The 14,870-nt window shown below is 39.3% G+C and overlaps 2 protein-coding genes across 2 annotated transcripts; one reads left to right on the top strand and one right to left on the bottom strand.

Annotated features, from left to right (window-relative positions):
* Positions 1 to 7,982: 7,982 nt before the first annotated feature.
* MELLADRAFT_94488 (uncharacterized protein) lies at positions 7,983 to 9,368 on the top strand (the record flags this gene model as incomplete). Its single annotated transcript, XM_007406361.1, has 6 exons — positions 7,983 to 8,147; positions 8,222 to 8,432; positions 8,510 to 8,767; positions 8,844 to 8,905; positions 8,968 to 9,180; positions 9,252 to 9,368. The coding sequence occupies 6 exons, from the start codon at positions 7,983 to 7,985 to the stop codon at positions 9,366 to 9,368; spliced, it is 1,026 nt and encodes a 341-aa protein (XP_007406423.1).
* Positions 9,369 to 12,279: 2,911 nt separating this feature from the next.
* On the bottom strand, positions 12,280 to 13,265 carry MELLADRAFT_103519 (uncharacterized protein; the record flags this gene model as incomplete). Its single annotated transcript, XM_007406554.1, has 6 exons — positions 12,280 to 12,417; positions 12,447 to 12,508; positions 12,550 to 12,822; positions 12,932 to 13,009; positions 13,087 to 13,143; positions 13,226 to 13,265. The coding sequence occupies 6 exons, from the start codon at positions 13,263 to 13,265 to the stop codon at positions 12,280 to 12,282; spliced, it is 648 nt and encodes a 215-aa protein (XP_007406616.1).
* Between the last annotated feature and the right edge of the window lie 1,605 nt (positions 13,266 to 14,870).

Raw genomic sequence — 14,870 nt, forward strand, 5'->3', positions numbered from 1 at the left:
CCAAAGTCATCAATTCTGCAAAGGGCTGTACATGGTTAATGTATCAATTAGTTCAACTTACAAAACCTTGGAGAATTGAGATCCAAGACCTCTTTGCTTGATTTGCTCATCACAAACCTTGTAAGTTCATTCATCATGTGTTGGTAATAAAAAACTGATCAGAAACAATTATAATATGAGGGTGATCAAACAAATATGGGAAGCCATCTTTTCCAAGAGTTTCCTGGTTTCCCTGTGGATATTGAATCTAACCAGTTTTAGTTTCAAACTGGTAAAATCTACCTTCTGAAAGGTTGGAATCCAGAATTTAGGAAGGTGTAGAAATCACAAAATTCATCCTCTTGACTTATTCCATTGACATATAACATAGTCAACAGGTTTTTTTGCCTGATCCCACATGAAAAATGATGGTTTAAGTAAACTCAAAACAAAAAAATTTGATTTGAAATAGGGATTAGCAGAGTTCTGAACCTGAATTTTAAGTAGGCCAGGGTTTGAGCTAATCACAATGTATTGTTTGAAAGCTTTGGTTTCTATATTCAATTTCAGCTTCACCTTGAGTTCCTTTCTCATTCAGAGATCCAAAATGTTTTTGTTATGATCCCAGAGATGTTAGGATACATGACAGAGGAGACACTCACAGGTACTCTAGATCAGAGCTTTTACTATATTTCACTTTTCCCTCATGCTACAATGATCTTATCAAGTAGCTCAGCATCCTATTGCTCTGTGTCCCACAACACAGCCTCCAAAGAAGGTCATAATAATTGGTGTCATATCTTCACACTAAGGTCATTTGGTTTTTGGTTTTCTTTTGGATGATTCAAGACTTATCTTGCACACACTTAACCTGGCAGTCACTATATCTGTCAGTTGAATTTGATGACTGTTCTCAATTAAATTCCTCACTACTTGAGGGCAATGGTGGTACAGACAATTGATGTTTTGGGTTCCGAAAAAAATGCACCCATATTATCTGCCCTGAGGCTGTATGTTTCTAAAGTGTCTGTGGATTCCAACTTGCCCCAAGGGGGCTCTGGTGCTCTTATACATGTGATCATCAAGATTTTTGACATGAAAGATCAGCACCATTTAATTGTATTGCAAGGGTGGCACAATACTCACAAGTCCTTTTTGGGGTTTTTGCAATGCCAATATGATGATGGAAACTTTATTGAGGCCACAACAAAGCCAAAATGACATGCAGACTATTCCATTGTCCCTTGCAAGTTGCAGGGGTAGAACATTCAGTGAAACATTTGCCTGGTACAGTGGGCTTGCTGTTAATCTAGGACAAGAGCTGTTCAAAACAAAACTCCAAAGAGCCAACACTGTGCCTGGATTAGAAAATGAACCAATGTCATGACTCTTGGTCCCCCAGGTTTTCAAACTGGTGAGAAAAACATCTGGTCCTCCCTAGCTTTTGGGAGAAGAGTACACATCTGTATGGCATACTTTACTGAGAGTAAGTGTTGAAATGGTGTGTGTGGTCTTCATGTGCAGTACACCCAAGTGAAGATAGCAGCTAATTGACCTCTAAGAAGAGGATTTGGGAATGGAAATGGAATTTTAAGGGTAATAAGAAGCTATTATGCTCAAACCTTGTGAGAATTTGAGCGGCAGGCTTTACACTTTTGTAAACCAAAGATCCTGAGGCTACCCTAGACTCTGTGTTACAGATGAAGCTTTGCAGATTTAAGGTTTGTTTCTACAGACAATGATGGCCATGGGCTTAAAGAAATCAGTAACTTGGGTGTCAAGCAATACAAACAATGATGGTCAAGAATAGTCTTTAACAAGCTACACAACTAATCACATGCTCAAAGCTCCTCTCAATATGAGTCAAGCAACATGTGGTTCTGTGTTGTAGTTGTACTAAAAGAGGGGGGATGCTTCAAGGCAAGAAGGGGGGTTTATATATTCACAGGCCAAGCATCAAATTGTGGTTGGCACATGAGGCTTGTCTAATTACACAATGACTTCTGCTTGATGCTTGGGATAGGTTTTTCATGTATTTGGTAAATCATTTACATGTTTTTAAGTGGCTCTCATCACTGAGCCTCAAGTTGAGGTGTAGCTTGTCAGCCTGAGACTTAAAACAGGTGGCTTTTAAGAGAATCATAGCTGAATACTTGCATGCTTGATGCTTCTTGTTGGCTTTGTTACAGTGAGTTTACTGAGGTAAATTCAAGCCTTTATAACAGGAGCTGGCGACTCCATGTTGTCTTAGGTGCGGAATGGCTACCGCTGCCTGGTACTCGCTGAAAGGTCTGTTCCAATCAGGGTCTTCTGAGGTAGGTGCAAGGGTACTCCTGTCTCAGGTTTACGAGTCAATTGTAATAGTCTAGTTTCTACGCATTGTTAAAGAGACATCTTTATCAATGATGATCTTCGAAACATCTTGGACGAAGAAAGTTGATCCAAATATCTAGTTTCTACATTATTGATAAAGTGATCTCTTCATCAATAATGATCTGGGAAACATCTTAGACAATAAAAGGTTATTTTGATATTAAGAACACTGAGTCTTATTCCAATAATGTACTGCTTGAGAAAGAAATAAACGATAACAATACTAAATTTTAAAAGTCAGATAAGAAAGATAATATCAAAGAGTTGAGATAATCTAAATTATAAGTAATCACTGGTTTTAGTATAAGTCATAGAGTTTAATTTCTCAAAGATAAGTTTGTTGGTTCGTAAAAAGATGATTCTCTTCTTTTTGGATGAATGGAATCCTTGTTTATATATTTGAGTGAGTCATTTGTTCTGAGCTAGACTGTCAGGGTTTTCCTGGATGCTGTCATCAGGTTTCTCATCTGGTACACTGAAACCAGTATCAGATGCTCCCTGTGTTAGATCACTAACACTCCTTGGAAATAGGGTCTTGGATCCTTTGAGCTTGGTTGCCATTGACTAGTGGATACTTTTACACTGGATCTGCTGTTCTGACAATGGGAGTATTGTAGAATACTCCTCATGGCTGACATAGCTTATGGCTTCTGAAACAGAACACACAAGATGAGGAAAGAACTATGGCTTGGAGAGTGTGATGATGGTGCAATTGAATGACCTATATCATGGGGATTAATTGTTGGAAGATCTCAAAAAATCTAGTATGTTGATGGTCAGAAGAAAAGATGAAATTAGTTGATGAACAATATCCTCCAAAACATTGATCTTTTCATTTTTTGATCTTTGTTCTCTATAAGCAGTTTTTCTTGACTGAAGATAATGACATTGGTTGAGGTTTTCTATTTGTTGAGTTTTTGTATGTACTTTTCTTTGTGTGTGATTTTTGTTCTTCATTTTCTTTCCAGTTCCAGACCAGTTTCCAAATGATATGTGGATTGGGTCACTGCATTGTAGATGGCAGAGGTTGACCAGCTGGCTCACTCCACCGGACCAATGGTGTTTGCCACCCCCATTTGTGAAATTTGGTTGGCATCAGATTGGGGCCAACCTGTGGTGCATGTCACATTGCTGTGGCGGCGGGTGACATCCATGTTTGACCTGCAGTGTGGCCTTATGGTCTAGTAGTATGATTCTCCCTTTGGGTCGTGTGCCTCATGTGGGAGAGGTCTTGGGTTCAATTCCCAATGAGGCCCCTTTTTGCCTCTTGTAAAGCAATTGTTTGTTTCCTCCAGATTGATTTCACACAGAAGAGTTATGAACAGATTAGCTTGGATAATATTGACTGTTAAGAAGTGCTTTGATATTTTGAATAGAAACATCTGGGCAGCCTGTGGTTTTGCATTGAAGCCAAGGATTCTAACTGTGTGACAACCAGAATGATAGATAAAGATGCCAAACTTACATATCTACAGTGGTAAGCTGAATGTGATCAATGAGAAAACAAAAGATCAAAGAATGGTTTCTCTGAGGTCAAACAAATATGTACTTGATATGGTTAAAAATGGGTCATGATGTAAAAGTTAACACTTTTGATCACAGTGAATCCATACTTTCATGTGCTTGTATACATTGAAGACATTTTTTGATTAACCTAACATGATGATACTCACATTTTCATAGAGATATGAAAGCTGTATGATTGCTCACCTTGATGGAATTTTCCCTTGAGCTGGTCTTGCCTCAATGTGTTGCATCATTTACTTGGTGAAATACTATACTTCTCACAGGACCACTGGCTTTGCAGTCTTTGTCCCACTTTCCCTTCTGTGATGGGCTTTCAGTTCTTCTCTTTGAGGAGACATGTTTCTTGGATATTGAGACAGTTGCTATGGCTTCTCCAAAATGAAGATGTATGTGGTTACTGAATTCTACTCTACAAATCCAAATGTCATATTTTGAAAGTTGATTCTGCATTGTGAGGTTACTTGGCTGCAAGGTTCTACATCCTTTTATTATGGTATTAGTGCCATCTGGCTACAGCATCATCATATACAGTGTTGGGGCCACTAACCAAGACCACCTGTATACACAATGTAAAATGTGTTTGTATATCTTCCAACTGATACTTGGATTCATCAGATTCCAATGCACCAAACTTTTTCATGGTTTTGAGTGGCCATATTGGCATGAAGCTTTGAAATCACTGCCCACACAACCACTGGGTTCCAAAATGTCCAAGTCTAAGAAAGCATCTGTGGAAGAATATTTCCAGAAAGTAGGTAGTGCCAACCCAGAAATTGACCCTCTTGCGATTTCTCAAGTGGTTGGCTGTTTCTGCTGTTTGATTACATGAAGGATAAATCATTGTTGTATTTTCTCATTGGCAACAAATCTATTTAGGCTCTCAAGCAGACAATACACTTTGCTAAATTCTTGTTTGTTTATGCTTTTCCATTTGTGCTCATCAAGCTGGAATGCTCTTTGCATCAGATACACTGTTGCCCAGATTGTCCAAGAAGAAATGATTGATCTACAACAATCAGTCACAAAGGCAATTTAGCCTCACTAACTGACTTTGTCTATGTGCAGTGTGGTACATATATGCTCTTTCATCTGCATGTATTCAATTGTCAAATTTCTGGCTAGCTCCAGGTCAGAGATGCTTGCATTGGACCTGAAAGGGTTTGTGAACCATACCAATTGTAACACCATCTATGCAGAGGATGTTAAGTTAGTGGCTCAGGAGACAAGTTAGGTCTTGATGTCATTTTAGTCTTACAGTATAATGCACTCATTGAGCATATCTGTTCTGTTTGGCTTTGGTCTTGTCAATATCAGGGATGATTTAGAGATGTCCCCAAAAGATATAGAGAGGTATCAAACACTGAGAAAGGAATTAATGCAAAAACTGCTTTAAAGCCACCTGCTACTTACACTCAAGCTAAGCCAAGACTGGCCCTTGGCTGTGAAGGATGAGATCCAAGCAGGCTCAGTCTCACTGACTATGTGTAGTATTTCATCTTCTTTGACCTCAAATTGGTGATTGATTTGTTGAAACTTCCAATCAATGAGAAGTGAGCGGTAATTTTAGTATAAGGTTAGACAAGAATTACATTAGGAAATTATACCAAGAGAAGAAAAGATTCAGAAATATTAGATGAAAAAAGGGAAATTTTATCAATCACCACAATGAGAAAATCAACAATTAAAAAGTATACTCATATCTTTCAAGCAGTCAGATGTACTTCTCTTTCCCCATCTTTGGAAAGAGAAGTATGTAAATTTTCACTTTTTACTAAGAATATGATGTTACCTTGTTATTTTACCTTGTTATTTGTTTTGCACTTTATCAATACTAGTTCTTTCTCTCTTTTAGTTCCAAAAGATCAGTTATTGAAGCTAGATAACTAAACTGATCTCTCAATTCAGTGGCACATATAAGGTGCTTGTTTAATCTTTAATTTTATTGCATGCTTCCTAATCTTGTTATTTCTTATCTTAGGTCAGATGCTTTTCTTGTGGAAAAGGTTGTGGTTGAGAGTCTTATCTGTGCTATTACACATATAATCAGGTTTGACTGCCACATTTCAAAACTGGTGATAAACATCTATAAGCTCAAATCATCATTTGGTATTGTTAACAGTTGAAGATGATTGCAATACACAAGCTCTCCATTGCTGGAAATTTTACTGGAATTCTACAATACCTCTTGAAACATGGCCTCAAAACATCAAATGCAATTGAAATTTGCTCCAGTCCTGAGGCTACCACATGTCTTTGTTTGTCCATCACAAAGAATCACATTGCATGACAATTTACAGTCACAAAGATTAAAGACATAAAATCAATGGAGTGTACAACATATCTTTCTTTACTTGACCTAGTCCTAAATAATTGCGCTGATCAGCACCCTCATGACTGAGTTTGGTAGACTCTTTGATCAGTCTACCTTTGAAACCCTCCTCATTTGGAGTGACTACCCTTACCCAAATTTCAATGTAGTATGTTTGGGACATTGGCAAAGTCATGCCTCTGGGGTTAGTTCTTGTGAACCAAACCATTTTGCAACCTGCTAATTGCTGGTGGGTTGGTGGGCAGAAGTCAATTTTATACACATTTCAGTTCTGATTTGTCCAGATCTCATCTCTGGATTTAACTCAGTCTGTCCAATTTCTGTCACCTTCAGGGGGAAATGGTGTTGGACTAGATGGATAAATTTATGTTACCAATCAGTGATCTCTCATTGTTGCTTAGTGTGTTTGTCTTTTGTTATGGTTATTTGCTTATCTCTCTATCTGTTATTCTCTTTTGTCCATATGATATCTTGCTATGTTACTACTTTTTTTTGTGTGGGACACCTTGAACTCTTAGCCTTTGATTCTTTTTCTATGTATGAGAAGCTACCTATGAGCCTCAAGGGTTTGAACCTCATCTGTTCAAGCTGGCATCTTTTGACATGAATAACTCATAGGTATTTTTCCAGCTTGCAATGTTTTCCCTCTTTATCTTTGCATGTCCTTGGCATGGAAACATTCACAAACATGAAAGTCTTCTTGCCCTTGGCCATTAGTCATCAAGAAAGTCCAGTTCAAGATGCAGCCTGGGATATGATCATGGGCAAATAAAACACGGCTCAAGCGAAGTGGCCGAAGAGCAAGACTCGGCTGTATGACAGTTGGTATTGCTGATGCTTTAGAGCACTCAACCAAGGGGGCGACAGAGGGCAACAGAGCAGGATGCTTGAGTAGTGTTTTAAATGTTAGATTTTCATTGACAGCCACTGGGAGGAGTTAGACAAACATAACTAAAATGAGTATCAAGAGGATAACAAGTTCAGAACGACTCGCACTTCTGGCCACTTTCACAGTGCAGACTAACATGTACCCAACGAGTGAGTCTAAGTAGCAACACAGGACAACCGATTTCCCAAAAGAAACGGTGGTGAAAAGAGAGCCCAAGGTCATCGAGCTTGTTAAAGACCAAGGTCAGAAACAAGATGTTCTCGCTTAGGTGAGGCACGTAGTCTTCATATCATCAACACTTGTTAACACTGTGGCTCGATTGAGCTAGTGAGACAAACAAACGGGTATCTACTGTAAATAGATCCTGAAGAGCTGAGATCAAGAAAGGAAATGGTAGAGGTAGGTAATGAGTAAGACGATAGATGGAAGACGGAAGTACGGTATAGGGAGATGTGGCTCACTTTGGTCTTGAGGAGAAAAGCAATGTGGCAGGAATGCGCGGAATATATACCATTTGAGACGCGGGCCGGCTTGTGGGTGAGTATTTTGCTGTATTTCGGCTGCGTGAGCGTCGCGATGAGGTATGCGAATATGGAGGGTTCAAAAATGGCATTTGGGAGGTTCATGTTTAGGGCTTTTACCAAAGAACTTGGCATTGCATGGAATGTGCGAACACTGTTGTGAAGTGACTTGCACCAAAATCATAAATTTCTTTCTTCGCATTGGAGTTTCCATCTTATTGAGGTTGAGTTGCGATGTCTCCTGAGAAAGGTATCGATAGCTTGAAAGTTTGACCACAATCTGGATTTGTGGTTTGGCTTAAAGTTACTTAAATTTGATCAGCAGCTGCAACATTTCATTCAACTCCTCCTTCACTTTGGTCATATGGCGTCCATCGTATTTCCTCCCTTTCGATCGACGTGCCGTTGGTTCTCGGTCAAAACTGCAGCCCGAGCTGTTGTGCCCGCAAAATCTATACCTCCTGTTGACCTACAGGACACTGCATCCAAACCACCCAGTCCAACAGCAAGCTCGAGGCTTCCTCGGTCAGTACGTATTCAAGGCACTGTCTCGTAATTTCTACGTTGTCTTAATGAATGACATTTGTGTTATTTTGTTCTCAGCAAATCAAACGGGCGAAGATCGCAGAGGAGAAATTAGTTCATCATTTGAAAGCGAAAGAAGAATTAGAAAACCGACTACGAGCTAGTTTTCGTCCACCTGAAATTCTATACGACGATGAGAAAGTCTTGGTGATCAACAAGCCGGCTGGTTGCGCCTTGCAAGCTGAAGAAGGATCAGAGGCTTTCATTCGATGGAATTTGATCCACGATCGTGCGTCAATCATTTACCATTTCGTTATTTTCCAAAGTGCTTAGGTTCTAACAGTTGATGATGTTGGTTTGCATTAGATTTCACAAACATCTATGGAAAGCTCTACCTAGTTCAGCGTCTTGACAAGTCAACCTCAGGTCCTTTGATACTTGCTCGATCATCATCAGTAGCTCGAACGATTGGTACTCAATTCAAACAGTCTACTATTAAAAAGCGATACCTCGCGCTCGTCCAATTCCTTCCCACGAAGAGAGGTCCAATCCAGGAGGCAACTACTCAAGGGAAAGTGCTTTGTAGGATGCGTAATCGGAGTGATAAGATGGTAATCGCAGAAGGTAAGCCAATCAACATGGAATTATGAAGAATGAATTAATTCAGTCGAAAGTCTGATGTCCATCTCCCTTTTTATAGCGAATCGTACGGGACCTGATTGCAAACGCGCAGAGACTGATTGGAAGCTGGTTACCGCCACAGTTGAGCTGATTTTTACCCTAATCATTTCGAGCTCTACAATAGCTGAAGGCTATTGTCATAGTCAACCCATGCCATTGTCTCTTTGCTACCAACCACCGGACGAAAACATCAGTTACGACTAGTTTGTTCGAGATTTCTATCAGCACCAATTGTTGGTGACTTTAAGTACGACTTCAGATACTTGAGCGATAAATCTCAGAAATGTATTGAAGACTTTTTGAAAAGAGAAAGTGATAGTAGGATCATGTTGCACTCTTCACAAATTGAATTCAAAGTATGTTTTTCGCTTTTTTATTTCTCATGTTCTTTTTAGTTCTAACTGTTTCGTAAATTCATCTTGATTAGCTTTATCGAAAGGAAGAACCCAAGCAGATCACTATCAAAGTTCGAGCTCCGTTTCCTGAAGATTTTAGAATCCTGTGTGACCAACTCGATCTTGCAACAGAAGATTTGCGCCATTAGACAGTCATGAACCCTTCCTAGGGACTTTCACGCATGACTGTTCCGACATGCAGCATGTGTTGATGCATGTAATAGTGTATCTATACCATGGGAAAGAGATCTAATGTCGAACCAAAACCAAGGCTTTCCTTCACTAAATATGAACAAGATACGTTTTGATGGAGTTTTATCTTACTGATCAATCCACTCCAGGAAAGAGTGAGTTGACCTGGAGCCCAAAATCTTCACTTGATGTTGTCTGATGTGGAATACAGTATGAGAGCTGCTGGACCATTTATAAAGCCACTTTTGACTGATTCCCTTTCAGTTTCCTTCACCATATAGTATGACTACTTTGAACAAGTCCCCACTTGAGAGAATTAAACACAGAGCTACTAAAATAATTTATAAGCCATCCAACCAAAGATTGTGATCATTCATATCTCAAAAAAAGTGCAGTGATTCAAATATTCCATTGATCTGAAGCCTTTGGCCAACCATGTCTTTTGGGAAGAAGTCAGTAAAAAACAAGAAATTTTAAAGGGGTTCAAGAGATGGAAATGAAGGAATGTTGAATTGGAAAACCTTAGACAGGTGACCTTGGGGGCTGGGAGTTTTGGTAAGGGGTTGGAGATGCATCTTGTAGTGGAGACAGCAGAGTGCATCTGCTTCTCACATTTTTTGTCAACATGATTTTTGGCAAAATTGGCTTCATTGTGGCCAAGAAGCTGGTCCACCCTGTTCTAGCTATAAATTGATGCTTTGAAATGAAAGTGTGTGTTGTTGCCAGTGACCAATCTCAACTTGCAACATTTAGGGTACTGAAAGTAAGTATGCACACGTACATACTCGCTGCATACTTTTTTTTGGCGGGGAGACCGAGGCCAAAGGTATATTTTTTTCTTTTTCCCCGCCCAAAAAAAGTATGCACACGAAAGTATGTACGTGTGCATACTTACTTTGAGTCCCCTAATTATTTGTTGATAGTAATAGCATCAGAATATTTAAAGGCCCCAACATCACTGCCAATAATTTGGATAACAATTTCCAGCGGGAAGTTGAGGCCATATGCTATTTGATAGCATTGGATTGAATTTGAGGCAAGATTGAGAAAGTCTTAGAACACGGTCTAAGTTGGGGGAAACAAACAGGTTCAGAGCCTAATCTTGGGTCTAACAAAGATAATGACTGGGAAGTCTTCTTTTCATAGATAAGGAAAGTAAGTACCTAAGTTGGGGGAAACAAACAGGTTCAGAGCCTAATCTTGGGTCTAACAAAGATAATGACTGGGAAGTCTTCTTTTCATAGATAAGGAAAGTAAGTACCTAAGTTGGGGGAAACAAACAGGTTCAGAGCCTAATCTTGGGTCTAACAAAGATGATGACTGGGACTAGAATAAGATAACATAAATCAGAAGAGGTCACAAAGATCAAGAAAAAGAATAAAGAAATGAGTTCACTTACAGTCTTCTTTTCATAGATGAGGAAAAGAAGACTGATGAAGGTTGTTGTATATATATGTAAGAAGATTGGGGTGATTCTGCTATAAGCATAATCTAGACTTGTATGCTTGTGTTGATTGAACCTCAACAAAGATGTTTACTTTGTGCTGCCTTACTTTAACTCGACCACAGATCTTCATCTCTTAGCTTAAAGTCACCCCCAAGACTCCGGCAAATGAGCAACAAATATGAGAAACTGAACTGGATGTGTCCTGCCACCACATGACCACGGGATTTTGTCTTCATAGCATCAGTTTAGACTAATCCTCTCATGATGTCGTCTTCTGACCTATTGTTTGAATGCTGAAGTGTCACACCTGCACCTCATGTCTTTTAGAAGCTTTCAAAAGCCTACTATGTACCATTTTTCACCCTGTCATAACGCTCATCTCTACTTGAAGTTGAACATGATATACAAACATTGTTTAGTTATAAAACATCAATGAAATGTCTACTTGATCTGAACATCTTTTGAAACATATACATATGTCAACTCAAAAATATGACCAGTACAATCTGATCACGAAAAACAATATGATAACAACTCAAAGCTGGACACTCCAACTTGTGGATTCATTAGGTATCAAGCAAAAAATCAAAGCAAATCAAGAATGAAATACTTTTAAAAAGATACTTGGAAAAATCTTGATATTGGTTTGCATTTGAACACCAGCTTAAGATCTTTTACATCTACCAATACTATGATGCAATATTTTTCCTTCATTCAAAGTCTCAAGCCGTCCTGCTAGCACCTTTACATTCCACCCATTTTTGATATGACTTTTATCTGCACCAAATATTTGACAAACTGATCCAGGTTTATGTCAAGGACCAGGTGAATGATCAATGTACGACTCTGTAAAGTATGAAAGATAATTTGATGCTTCTAGACAGATCTAGACATTCAATTCTATATTTTTTGTTCTGAAAGAATACAATCCTCTTCATGGTGGACTTGAAGCCTGACACCAGACTTAACATACACACCCAGACACAGATGTATGTATCAACTCGACATGACCTCCTGATCCTTTTTGTGAATAACAGACTTTGACTGCTACAATTTTTCCGTTGTAATCCATAAGACAGTTGGGACATAGTGGCTCTGTACCATCAGAGTGTCTCTTCAAGTATCTAGCCATCAGAGTTTCTCTTCATAGAGACTCAACCTCAACATGATAAATTATGTATTTGAGGTTTTATGATCATGTATGTCAAGTTGTACTGGGCTACACCCTTTTACGTGTCCTTTGGTTCACGAAAACAAGAACCATTGATAAGAAGAAAATAATATAAAAAGGATATCAATGAAGCGTAAGTTGAAAAATTATATACACATATGATTGTACAACTCTTGATCCGCCTGTGACAAGAGATTAAAGACTTGAGGTGGAAAAAGGCTAAAAGTGATCTGAAGTAAGTTTGCTTGCATCAAGGCTTCGCCACAGGCCCTTCCGACCGCGAAGTCTCAATTTGGTCTCTTCGACTTGATAGTGCGTTGAGTTGCGCTGTAAGAGTAGCTCTGAATCGTTCGGGTCTTAGAGAATTGCAAACCATTTGAGCGCAATCCTATACAAGATACAATGATGAGTGCTCACGTAATGCCGCCGCCGAAGACGGTTCCATGAGGAGTTTCGACTAGGAAAGAACACATTTGAATCTTTTTCGATGTCAAAAATCAGATAATTCAGATCAACGCACCTCCTTGAGCAAAATTCGTCGCATTGACTGCATGTGTCCTATTGCTTTCGAGATTATTTATCCGGTTACCTTCAGACAAGCGCGAGCCAGAGATTCGGTTGATGTCGGTATCTTCAGGAGCTTTGCAGACTATCTCCTCGTCTGAGTCTGAGTCGACGTCTAGCACTGGCTTGGGCAGACCCGATATCAAGCCTCTCATAGCTCGTAGAGTTTCCAAGTTTTTTTCTCTTTCAGCGTTGAAAGCGTGACAAATACAATCTCCATCAATACAAACTAGCACCAAAAGACCGGGAATTAAACATCATCAATATCATTCAGATTCCGACTTTGATGAGTACCGGTAAGCTGGTACATGTACGATTGTTTTCGATTTCAAGCTTACTTAATCCTTGAGAGTAACATGGAGCTACACCGCTTGGGTATACATCTGCAAATGAACGATTGTCTGAGCTGCTTGATTCTTCAGTAGAGAGGGGGGTGAACCTGGTCAGTTTTCAGTGCACTCCAGACCTCAATTTGCACCAGAGCATGAATCACCTGAAGCGTATGGAAGACTTGCTCCACTATCATTTCTCATAGGGCGTCCCCCCGAAGCTATGAATTGAATCAAAGTTCAACGATCAAATTGGCGTCATCAGTCATCGATGCGTATGTTATAACTTCGATGGGAACAAACGTGAAAGCTCGCTGTTATCGGTTTTATTATCGATTGACATCCTTTGCTATGGATCAAAGGGGTTGAAAAAATCGGAAAGAAGTCCAAAAACAATAGCAATGAGGATGTGTCAGTAGAAAGTTAGACCAAGAGTTGTATGGAAGATGAGCTAATTGGTTATCGAAGTGCAGAATTTGAATGATTCCAATTTGAGAAAGAAGACCTGCAAAATATATCAATGTGATGAGCATATCACAGCGAAAAAAACGGAATATAAGCCTCCACCCAAGCACAAGAGAAGCAAAGTAGTAGTTAAACCTGACTGATCCCAATTGAGTCACATTACCTTCCGACTACCGATCAAAGAAAGATGACGCGTTTAAGTGTGTTTAAAATAAGTTCATTTTAATTTCTTATCAAACTCGCCGGTCTGGTGATACCTCTTTTGTTCCACATACTTCAAGAAGTCAAGGGCTCTGTCATATGTGATGGTTTGGTTACACCATTCCAATTACATCACAAGATAAGTTAAGACGAATGTTCTACAGATTGATCAGGATTGATCAGATAAGAAAAATATCTTCCAAAGTCAAAGAAATCTGAGCACGTTCAAGGCAGCTGTGCTTATGATGATTTCTATCGCCTTGGAATTCCTAACCTTGTCTGACGCAGTGTGAAGATCCGTTGGGATAGGTCGGCGTTAACTCTTGGCAGATGGAAAGTCATTTGAATCATCTCATTCGCCGAGACTAGAGTCCGCATGTGCAACTTCACTGTCATGAGGCGAGATATTTATTTCGTGCTGCCTTATTCTTTTTTCAATTCAATTTCTGTGTAAACGATTTCACCCTCTGATGCTCTGCACTACAGATACCCATGTCTTAGCTTGAATTCACCTCCAAGACTCTGGTGATGGAGCAAAGAAGATAAGAGAAATTGGACTGAGTTGTTGGTTTCCAGCTACCACATGATCAGTCAATTTTGTCTCCACTGGCACAGCAAAAATTTCAGACTAATTCACTCGTGATAATGTGTTCTGACAATGCAGGCCACTTCACACCTCATGTCTTTCAGAAGCCTGTGACCCAAGTTCCAACCCACAGTTCTCTCTCTGCTGGAATATCCATCCCAGTTAAAATTGACCATAAGTTTTCAATGTTCATTATTCAGAATTATTGGATTCAGTCAGTTTTTTCATACGTCAGATACAAACTCACAAATGTATTTTGATGAGCAATCAAAGCTGGTCACTCTGACTTGTGAAAACATCAGGATCAAACAAAAACCTGCAAACCAAATTACAAATGAAGTAATTTGAAAAGATCTCAAAGTCTTTATACTTGCAAAGATCAAGTACTGTCTAAGAGCTCTCATTCATTTCTACATAAATTTGAGGATCTTTTACAATTACCAATGGTATGCTGCAGAGTAATATTTTAATGCTTTGATCTAAGACATTAGGGCAGTTCAAGACGAACTTTGCGAACAGCTCGCCGCAGTTTGGCAAACGTAAATTTTAAGTGTTTCGCATCCTTAAATTTTGTGTTCGCCTCGTCACGGACACCGTAAATATAAGTTTTACGGCCATGAAATTTCAGGTCCAACGCCAAAAAAATGATCACATTGGCCTCTTTGTTGTTAGATCTAACACCACGGAAGTGGACGT

The sequence above is a fragment of the Melampsora larici-populina genome, assembly GCF_000204055.1.
Source record: "Melampsora larici-populina 98AG31 unplaced genomic scaffold MELLAscaffold_6, whole genome shotgun sequence".
Lineage (NCBI taxonomy): Eukaryota > Fungi > Basidiomycota > Pucciniomycetes > Pucciniales > Melampsoraceae > Melampsora > Melampsora laricis-populina.